Source organism: Sturnus vulgaris, chromosome 5 (assembly GCF_052056855.1).
Source record: "Sturnus vulgaris isolate bStuVul1 chromosome 5, bStuVul1.hap1, whole genome shotgun sequence".
NCBI classification, from domain to species: Eukaryota; Metazoa; Chordata; class Aves; order Passeriformes; family Sturnidae; genus Sturnus; species Sturnus vulgaris.
Window position 1 is genome coordinate 41,890,701 of NC_142247.1, and position 11,579 is coordinate 41,902,279.

Sequence of the window (11,579 nt, forward strand, 5' to 3'; positions counted from 1 at the left end):
AGTTAGCTGCCTTTTTTTTTACTTAATCAAAAAGAAAATATAAAAGGTTTTTTTTTCCAAAGTTGGTTAGTATTTTTTGTGCTACCATAAGGCTTGACATTAACAGAAAGAGTCTGCATCTTGTAAACAATGTTATATAGTTTTGGTTTTATTATAAATTTTTTAGTGATATCAAGTACTTGCCTGATCTTGAAGAGATTACTGAAATAGGCACTCCCAGCTATGCACTACTGAATCCTGAAATTGTCAGCATTAACTTAATTTGGGACATTCATCAAATGTCTGATAAAGCAACCAACAACTTGTCACTGTTGACTCGGGACTTTTACCTTTTAACATTAAGTACCTGAACACGATGAAACATAAGATATTTAGGAAACTTCAGTACAACAACTTTTCAGTTAGAAATCTAACTGTAAATCTATAACATTATTGCTTGAATAGCATTTAGTATAAAACACTTTTAAAAAATACTATGAATTACAAGATTAATTTGTTTGGTGCAAATACTTTTTCAGGACTTAACTTTGCAATCCAGATGTCTATGCAAACAGGAAATTCATGCTGGCTGCCCAAGATTTCTTTAAGTTCTGTTTGACCTGCCTGGTGTAAGTTTTACTCCCATGCATTCAATGCATTTAGTTTGGAATGATTTTGAAATATTCCAAACATTTTGGTAATGTTTTTCCTTATATGTATCAATCTCAACGTACAATATTTCCTATTCATTACTTGAACCCGTTATTCTCCCTAATGTTATTGGTACTACATGTAAAGTACCAACATTGTACAATATTCTTGCAATCTTTCATTAAGTGGAATCTTAAAAATCACATTTCATTATTTCTCTCAGACAGACTGTTGCATAACATGAAGGATCAAGGTCAAACGATATATGAAGAGAGACTTTTAAATCATTCAGATGGTTGTCCTCAATTTTGATCTCTTTTTCACTACTTTCCAAAAAATATGAGAGATTCTGAACATTTTTCAAAATGAGTCTGTAGCATCCAGGTATATTCAGCTGTAACGGAGACACTCTGAATTTGCACAACTCCAGCTCATCCTTAGAAAGTCTTTCATGGTACCATTGTCCAACTTTATTACTGGGATACTTGATACTATGTCCTACCATTGGAAGAACCACCTTCAAAGAAAAAAACAAATATATTTGAGGTAATGCTCACTCATTTCCCTTTAAATAAATGTGATCATTTAAAATGTGTTTAAACCTTGTGTTTTGGGGCCTGAAACAGTAAGCCATCAGATTCTCTTGTGAAATGAAACTGTGCATGGCAGGTACATTGAGTGCAGAAAAAATAATCAATGCATCATTCCTAAAACAAAGAGGTATACAGCAGTAAAGACATCCAGTTGCCATATATTCAGTTGCCATGCAAGACTTCGTAACTACAGTCTGAAACCTTCAAAAAATTAGAATGCCAACTGCTTTTGAAAGTTTTTCCCAGTTAACTTTCCTGAAATCTTTCCTGAAGTGTCAGCTTCAGGATAAATTTTTCCATACTGCAAATGACACTGTACTTATTTCCATTGCCAAGTAAGTTTGTTATGCGAGTGGAAATAAGTTCACATGTGTTTTCTTCAATGAGCACTCTGGGAGGGACAAAGACTGCACCAGTTAAATTAATCACATTATTTAAAACAAAACATTTTAATCTAATAGAAAGATCAACAACCCAGAATTTTTCACACAGACTTACTTGGTATATAGAGTATTTGTTAGCTGATTCTTCTGAAGCAGTGACTACATGAACCTGACAAGACATTTAAGAAGAAAAACACATCAACCTTTTAAAAAGTAAAAACATAAGCTTTATTTTAGGAATTATGCACTGTACTCACAAACTTGCAAAGAATATTAAGGTTATTTGACTACTGCAGGGGCAATAAACTCAGGTATGAAAAAATCTTAAGATATGCTTAATTTAAATTAACCAGTTCACTGGTAGATGGCATTAAACATTTACTGATGCTAGCAACCACTATTATTCTTTGAGTCTGAAGTCACCAAAGTCAATGCCATCTTGTGCTACATCAGCAAATGTAAAAATACAAAGAAAAATGTTTCATATTAAGAAGGACTATATCGACATAAAATTCAGTAACTCAACACTGAATTTAATACATTTGCTTTTAGTTTTATTTGATCTAATTGTTTCATTAACATTCACTCTCGAAAATGATGGTAAAGAAAAAATCACATTTGAAACACAAGCCACTCCATAGGGACTGAAGGTAACCTTTCAAATGCTCTTGCCTTCAAATTTCTAAGATGTTCACCCAAAATAAATTAATTGCATTCTGCCTCTGCACACACCTGTTTGTTCTCTAGTAAAACACTGTACAGTTTATGACTGATCTGATCAGAAGAAAGACAGAATCACAGAATCATCTAGGTTGGAAAAGGCTGAGTCCAGCTGCAAACTTAACATTGCCAAGTCCACCACTAAACCCTCATTACGTATCTCTCTCAACCACTTCTCTGTGCAGCCTGTTCCAGAGCTTGATAACCATTCTGGTGAAGAATATTTTCTAATATACAATCTAAATTTTTCTAGCACAACTTGAGGCTATTTCCTTTTGTCCTACCACTTCCTACTTGGTAACTGTCTTCACAATAAGGTATGCCTAAAAGAAGAGAGCACTTCAGAATGGACTTCAGCATGTCAAAAGCTGGGACCAGACACCCCACTGCCAGATTCTACTCACAGGCTCATCTATGGCTCCATGCACAGCTCCCAGGCTGAGCTATGGGCAAACAGAAGCACTCTCTTGTCCTTTACTACTTTACCAAGAAGACTGCTGCAATTTTTGAACAGTTGCTACCAGTTTAGACCCAGTATCAATGAAATTGTGCTAAACATGTTTTGCCTCTGTAGCTGCAACGAGATTATCAGTTCAGCCTGAGGCTACCTTTCACCCTGGACTCACACTCAGCATTGTATATAGGAAAGGTCAGATGTGGAAAGCAAGACTCAGATCTACACTGACTGGTAACACGGGCACACTCCGAAATTCTTCCCAGTCAGATCCTAAGAAGAGCATTAGGTACCATGGAGACTGAATTTTCACATGTATAATTTCCGACCTTCTGTTCCTTCCTCTCACTCGAATAAAATGAACAGCCAAAACAGATTAAAGCTGCTAATTATATGTCTAGCTTGTAGGTCTATTTATGGTGAAACAAAAAAAAAATCCTATATCATGTTTTTTAACTTTGTCACAAATATTAAATATTTCAATGAATGAACCAAAATAAAATCATTAGAGTATGTCTACTTATGCATTCAAGTGTATTTAGCTGTTCAGGGTTTACTGTTGCTGTTGTTTACTTTTTACAAGAACTACTTAACAAGAAGACTCACCTTGTCATTCAGGGAAACGCTTTCATCATTTTCTTCCAAGAAGATAAGATCACCCTTGACCACTTTTGAGCCATAAGTCTTCAGCCTGTATGATGCTGCTTCATTCCAGATTTTACTGCAATAAGCATGAACATAGAATATGCGCAAGGAGTGAGGAATGTTGAGCCATCCTTTGGTACAGCCTTCATGATTTACACCATAGCGATTTAAAGCTCGTAGCAACATCTTCTCTCTTACTTTAAATTCTGGCAGCATCACAAGTGTGCCCTTTGCATCTTCTGATATAAACAAAAATAACCATGTCATTAATCCCAGATTATTCAAGTATTACCTGATATTTAAAAAGATAAAATAATCAAATAGGGAAAAAAGGTGTCAGTCTAATGTCTCCATGCTTTGATTATTTCCTTTCCTTCAATGTGTCATGTTAGACAAATTTCATCGTGTATGCTTATCAACACAGACCCATGAATTTTATTCTGTCTCATACAGTATAGATGAAACCAGCTATCATTCAGTTAATTCAGCCTAGTTTGAACAATTTCTTTTTTTTTAGAAACTTACTTTATCACCCAAAGGGTTTTTTTTGAACCAGGTAACTGAAAGTAAAAATCAAGCTATAAAAGAACACTAAATCTCTATTTCTCACCATTTCAGATGTATTTCACAGCAGGTAAAAAACATATTTTTATTTTAAAGGCAAAAATTACATTGGCTTCAGGGAAGTCTGACCCTTAATCAAGATGAAAATGCATTTAATCAGATTTTTACTACATTATATCATTGCTATATATTTAAAATTTTGTGGGTTTTTTTTCATATTACAAATGATTACCTGACAATGCCTTATGCACAGACTTCTACATCTGCTTTCAGGAAGAGGCCAGCAGCTGCTTTCAGGGTCCATATCAATATTTTTCCATGCATCATAAAGCCGTGTACAAAACAGAATCATTCATCTTATATTTTTTTGAGAAACCAAACATATCTTTGTCTTCTGTAGCTACATATCATAGTTGGTATGCCAATCTACAGTGAGAAGCAGGCTAATAGATGTGGAATATTTGAAAAGAAAAATACATTTGAATTTGAGAGCAACTTCAAATTGGTGAGAAAGTTCAGCTGAATGATAAAACCAATAAGTATGGCAAACAGAACACTCAGCACACTCCTGCCTTTGACATACTTTGTTGATTTTAGTTCAAGAAAGAAATTAGATGTGTTAAGTACTGAGTATGAGTCGGGTGCCACATTCCAGTATACTCCCCTTACTAGGGAGAAGAAGTTCTTGACACAAAAGCAGACAGATGGAAGGAGGTCAGAACTCCCTTCTGATAAATCTTAGTCTCTTCCAGCATTATGATATACAGCGTTTGCTTCTATATTTTCATGCAGCTGAAGTATATTAATTTTCCACTATTTTGCATATTTAGGGCCTCATCCTCGCTTAATTTTTAAATGTGCAACTCTATAAAGTTTCACAGAATGCAGTATAAGTGGCATAAAGCAGTAGGAAAATAAAAAGTATCTTCCTGTGCAGCAACATGTTATTACCCCACAATACCAACTCTGCATAAATATATGGATAATTTAAATGGACATACCAGTTTGAAGAAAGTATCTTTTTGCATTGTTTACAGGATCATCAGTATCTTCGGGTGTGAAAAATAATTTCACAGCTTTCACCTTAAAAGAATAATTTTTTTTCAGTTAAAAAACCAGTTAAAAACAGTTTAAAAAAAGCTCTTAAAAACAGTTACCTGTTTACTAGCTAAACAGGTAATCATGCATCCAATTCTGTCTTAACATATTCTGCAAGCTGTCAAAATTGAATCAATTCTTTATTGTCAAAGTTAAATTCTCGCTTTCACAGAAGATTCCATGAACCACAGAACAATGTCTTGTGTCCCTTCTCAGATTAAAAAGAGGGTTTAGTCATCCAGAAAACATAAAACAATTTTCAAAGCTTTGTGAGAAACCAGTCACTTTCTTGGTCATCCAGTTCAAACTCCTCCATTTGAAATTGTCATCATTCTATCCTGAACAGGAAGGCTCCTTCCTTCCATCCTGCGTGCTTCATGCAAAATTTAGACTAAACGCTTTCCACACTCTCATACAGAGGGACAACTACTTTTATTTTGTCTTTTAATACTTAGCTGTATTAGGTTAGATGATACTGTGGCAAGGAAAACCCTACAGTAATCTCTGCTACTTGTAATATCAGAGGAGCTGCTCAATTTGCTAGCATTTCTACCAATTTGTGACACCTGGCTCCTGTCCTTCTCTGTATTGGACTTTGCAAGCACATACCGGCACATTTTTAATATAAACAGTAGTTCCTACCTATTTTAAATTAAAGTAACTAAGTTAAGACTAAGGATTTAAATTATTACTCCTCAGGGATTGGCACCTGGTACAACTGCTGCTTGATGTCAGATACATCAACAGTAACTTTCATGGGCTGCCCTCAAATCTTGATTCTTGCATTTGAAAGATAAATTTTCCTGATTTTTCTCAGAATCAAAACAAGAATAGAAGAAAAGGATACTCAAGTATCCTTTTGGCCTTGTAATATCTGATTAGTCTTTTATGTGTGCCAAACACTATACTACATACACTGAAAAGTACATTACTCTTATCGTATTCACTATCACTTAATAAGCTCAGAACTAAGAGTTTGGGAAAGCGGTCAAGGAATAATGGAAAGCAGCAATCTCTTCTTTATAGCAGATAAATTACTGCAGTATTAAAAATGCAAAACCTTTCTTAGGAACTTATGTGACATTTTTTTAAGAGGTAAACAGACCCCCCAGCAGACTAAAGAAGCTACAGTTCCGAGGTGATCAGGACCATGAATAAACACTGTATGAAGACTGCTTCTTTTCAGTGTTCAAATCCTATATGGAATGCAACCACTTTCCTGCCAAGTGGCATGATGACAATCCCAATCACATTCCAATCACAGACAGAACTATCACCCAGAACTATTCAAAGCTTCACTTGCTGTTCAAAAAAAAGTTTTTTGTTTCAGTATTAATATCCTCATGCTTATGTTGGTATCAAAACTGATCTAGCAATTGCTTCCAGCATACAGATTGATTTATCTCATAAATGAAATTGTTCACTGAGAAGTTCACTCCAGTTCTAGCTACTGCAACAGTAATATGACATTCCCTTTACAGTAAGTACTCAATTACTCAAATGGAAATACCATTTTTTCATTCAGTAAAGCCAATCCTATTTGATCTGTCTGAACAATTTGTCCTTGTCCAAATCGCTGAGGTCCATAGTAATTCACAAAACCTTTTGTCTAGAATGAGAAAGAATAAATATGTTTACATGCATGAAAGTACTGGGTATGATTAATAAGACCAGGCATACAACACACATACATCTACATTTACATCCAAAATGCATAAAACCAGAATCAGAAGTTACAGGAAACAAATGCAAAACTCATACTTCATTACAATATTTTGGCACTAAAAAGACACCGTATCAAGTTCTACCATTGTCTTCACATCATTAAAAAGATCCCAGGTAAATGAAACAAAATTATTTCTATATAGTTAATTCTTATAATTACAACTATAGGTCAAGTCAAAGTAATTAAGCTTTTTAAATGTATCAGATTATGGAAAGTCTACTCAAGCAAATGCAGCACAGCCAGTGAACAGTAACCACTGGACATTTTTCCTTAAAAACACTAATCTTTTTCACATGAGATAATTTCTGTTATTATTGCAATATAAAGGTCAAAAGTGAACACTTCTGCTAATTCGGATTTTAAATCTCCTGATGAGTTCTAGGTCACATGTGAGAAGTAAAATCACACTTATGTGACCCAAAGAGAACATCCTTTTCTAGAAAATAGTAAGTATACATGGAGTAGACAAACAAAAAATATATTTTTGTTTTTCAAATGGTTATTAGGTTCAAATTTTATGATCTTGCTTTGGACACCTATAGGACCTATACACAATTTTGCTTTCACAGAAGATGAAAAATGCATCTTTTGGATTAATACATATCCTGCTTTGTCATTCATCTCCTGACCAGTAAAGCAAATCTAATAAAGCAAGACACACAATCATAGGAATTTGTGTTCATTTTCCAAAAATCAAAATAAAAACAAGTCAGATGGAGTGAAGAAAGCATTATAGTGCCAGCTGAATGCTTCTCTCAATAATAAAATTAATTTCCAAAATATATGCACTATATTTTGCATTTGTACACTGGGTAGTTTTCATTCCAGACTATTCCTGGATTAATCTTCTTAAAGCAATTTATATTATAGTTATTGCTTCGAAAGATAGGACAAGAAAATCAATACTATATAAAACATCTACGGTCTTTCCCTTCAATTATTTGATTTTATTTTTCTTAGTGGTTTAAGAATGTCTGATGATGGGAGATTCCTTTAGGGACTAAGGAAAACAGAATTAACATCCACTGCATTTCAGGGGAATCTTCTTTCTCAGAGATGGACATTCCACCTATGTTCATACCATTAAAGGTTTTCATCCAAGCCAACCATGCATGTTCCTCACATGGCCAAAAAAAGCAACCAGCTGTCATGTGCACTGAGCAAGTGTGTGTATATACAGGTATCACATACACATTGTATGGATGTGTAAGGACATTGCTTCTCCCTGCATCTGCTACAGTGAGACCCAGCACTTTGGCTGGCCTCAGCTCTGTACAGCAATGGCTCTTATATCCATACTCATTTGTTACTGAATTCCCTACGTCTTTTGCTGCACCACCCTGGGGTCTCCAGTCTGTAACACAGAATCGATTTACTTGCAATCTCTTCTGGGAAGGAAATTTTACCCAAGATTCCCTAAGTAATGCAGGAAAAACATAAAAGCAAAAAGCACCAAACTTGGGAAATATTGCCATTATTTTGCTATTACAAGCATTTTCCTTAAAAGTACTTTATTTATAGAAGCAAAGAATTAAAACTGTTCATTATCAGCAACCATGAGCCTTTCTTACCTCAACGCTTTCCATTGCTTCAGATATTCTCTCCTTCAAATCTGCAGAAGAGTCATGACTGTGGAGTTGGAGATCTCTCACAATTATGTCAAAGTGATTGCCCTTCAGCTGACCAAGTCTGAGGTGCTGGTATGCTGGACGGATGTTGTATATTTTCATACCCTTTTTTTCCATTTTGTTTCCAATTTCTTTCAACCTGAATAAATAATTAGGAAAAATTATGAACTATCCTCTACTAAATCTATATAACTTGTAATGAATGTCTTTTTCACCTTTGCACTGATATAAAAAACACTTTAAGAAATAAGACAGTTTGTAAAAAATTACTATAATAAAATCAAATAAAATGCAGAGATAGAAATCTTGAAATTTAGTTATAATCCAGAAATACTTTTAAAATGTTTGCATCATTGGCATTTTTATTATATTGACAGATTCTGAAATGAAGCAATTCATTGAACTTTCTCAGAGTAACTGCAATTAATTTTAAATTTTTTTAATTGAAAAACTAGTAGTTTTTTTTACTCTTCACTCCTCAAAACCTGTTTTTCATTAAAGAGAAAGGAAAAGAAAAGGTAATGTGCTCCAGCAGACTCCAAAACACAACAGCTCTTTCTTGGTCAGCCTTAACCAAAACAAATTTGGTGCACTGATTCTCTGGGTATGCTCGCACATGCTTATAATTGGAAACACAGGTGACAGTTCAAATACTTACCCCTTAAAATACCCACTCAACCTCTTTGTTCTCATGTGTAAGTAAGAGTCATTCAAATTAAAGGCAAATTTTAGCGTAAGAGCTTGAATTCTAAGTAATATTTTAATAACTTCATAAACTGTTTATTTATAAAAAAATTATTTCTCCTGCTGTGTGGATGCATTTACCTATTTTTCTCCATCATTTAAACACTAACACAAAGTTTTGCTAATTAGCTCTTGGACAGTTGGTCTTACAGTCCAGTTTGTAGTGAAGTTTTACCATTGACATGAGTGCTAAGTTGCATATTTCCTAAAGCCACAAAAGATTAAATCCATTTCCACTGTGCTCTATAAAGGCAAGGGGAAGATAGATCAGTAAGAACATTTCAAGAGATCCGTATCGTGTTGATACTTATTAACACCAAAAACTAGGTGCTAAAGTGCTTGTATCCAGATTCTAAGTACCTCTCAGGAGTCACCTTCTTCACAACCATAGGCTGCATAGTTATAGCCTTCTTATCTTTGATGCCAGTGTAACTGAAGTCCGAAGGAAGAACACCAAGTTCAGTTGCCAACAAGCCGATTGCTTCTAGTGTCTCTAGGTTTTCTTTCTGAAGGGTGAAAGCTGAAACAATCATCTCAGAATCATTAGGAACTTATCTTTACCTTTCAGTGTTTTGGCATGACAGATGGGCAGGTTCTTCCCCTCAAACTGTAAGAGCATGGAAACTGCAAAGAAACTGTCCTCCTGCCCTACAAAACTAAAGCAAATGGACTTTTACAGCACAGAAGGAAAAAATAAAAACAATACACAAAACTCAGACCACCTAAAAAACCCTGATGCCTTTAAAAATAGTACCTCATAAAATGCAACAGACATGCATGGGTATATTGCAGGAAACATCATATCAGAAACTGCTTTAGAGAATGAGATCATAAGTAAAATTTGACCTTACTAACTTGTTCAGTATCTAGATGCACCTAATATCCCACAATTAATTTCAAGGGAAAGCTATCACCCTGGGAATTCTAACTAAGATTTAGTGGCTACAATCAAAAGAACTGTAACCATTATCAGTGAGCAGTTTATGTCAAATTGCTGCAGTAACTTGGTTCCTCCATTTCATTCTCCAGGGAAGTAACACCACTGCATTGATAATGATTTATTTCAACATAAACAAGGGGTCGACCAGGCCTATGTATCATATAAAAATGATCCTGAGTTTCAGTCTTTCTACAGAACACCTTATACATGCCACCTTCACTAAAAATGTAGTATTTACCTGTATAAACATCTTGCTTCTCCTGAAAACCACCAGCAGACCTTTTTCTGGACCAACATTTTTCTCGAAACCGTACCATTATTGACATATTTGGCTGATCATTGAGATCTTTCACAGTAAAAGATTTTGTTTCTAAAAGCTTTCCAAACTTTCTATTGATAAAGTGGTGAACTATTTTTCTGTGCTCTTTGTTTCCATCGGGCTGAAAGGAAAATGTAGAATTTTCTAGCTTTGCATCTAAAAATTTAAAGAAATCACTTGTTTCCTTTTCAGTCACTAATTGGCAAAGTTCCCTGTAATCAGGATTTCCTTTTACAATCATTTCATTGTCTTTTGTAACAGTGACTAGAAATGGGAATTTCTGCCTAACAGCACTGTGCAAATCAGCTCGAATTTTCCTGTCCAGCCTAGGTCCTAGCGAGAACTCCCAAGTGCCAGCATCGGCGCTGTTCTCCAAGCCCCACGCATCCTTCAGATCACAGGCAAATTTGTGGAGCAGTTCGCTCACGGGCTTGCCAAGTAACGACTCCAACACAGGGGGTTCCCCGAGGCCGGACTGCAGCTCGGGATCTCCCTCACGTTCACTTTTTCCAGGGGATGCAGCACAGCCGCCTCTCGCTCGGCTTGGGCCGCGCCCCGGGGGCCCGGGCGCAGCATCCCGGGGACACCCGGGGTCGCCCGGCCCGGGGGGCTCCGTCCTCCGCTTCTTGGGCTCCCGCGGGCACGGGCTGCTCTGTGCCGGCGGCGCTTCGCTGGTCTTCTGGAGCAATTCAGCCCGGGTGTCCCCGAGGTCGGGAACCTCGAGCTCTGTCACTACGAAGTCGCTGGGAGAGTTTTTGATAGTGCCGCGGAAGCCGGTGTGCTCGGTCAGGTAACTGAAGGATGGCAGCATGGCCGCGGCCTGCCCTGCTCCCGGCCAGGCCCGCCGCGCCTGCAGCGGGCGGGGAGGAAAAAGGAGGGGGCGGAATAGAATCAACTGCTCCAAAAAAGGGCGGGGAGGGAGGCTGGCAGGCAGGTAGGCAGGGATGGATGGGTGGGTGGAAGGATAGATGGATGCAGGCAGGGAGCGAGGCAGAGAGCGAGGCAGGAACAGACACGGAGAAGCCGGAGCCCGCGCCCGCGCCCCCGGAAGCCACCACCAGGGGGCGCCACGGCCTCCTCCGCTCCATCAAAGGCGCCCAAGGACGTTACCAAGCCCCCCAGGGCCAGGGGGAAA

At 37.0% G+C, this 11,579-nt stretch overlaps 1 protein-coding gene across 1 annotated transcript; it reads right to left on the minus strand.

Moving 5' to 3' along the window:
- Positions 1-132: 132 nt before the first annotated feature.
- PUS7L (pseudouridine synthase 7 like) lies at positions 133-11,493 on the minus strand. Its single transcript, XM_088165561.1, has 8 exons — positions 10,364-11,493; positions 9,546-9,705; positions 8,385-8,580; positions 6,598-6,696; positions 4,991-5,072; positions 3,387-3,664; positions 1,722-1,775; positions 133-1,147 (listed from the first exon to the last, which is right to left on the minus strand). The coding sequence occupies exons 1-8, from the start codon at positions 11,253-11,255 to the stop codon at positions 824-826; spliced, it is 2,085 nt and encodes a 694-aa protein (XP_088021687.1). The 5' UTR covers positions 11,256-11,493; the 3' UTR covers positions 133-823.
- Positions 11,494-11,579: the final 86 nt, after the last annotated feature.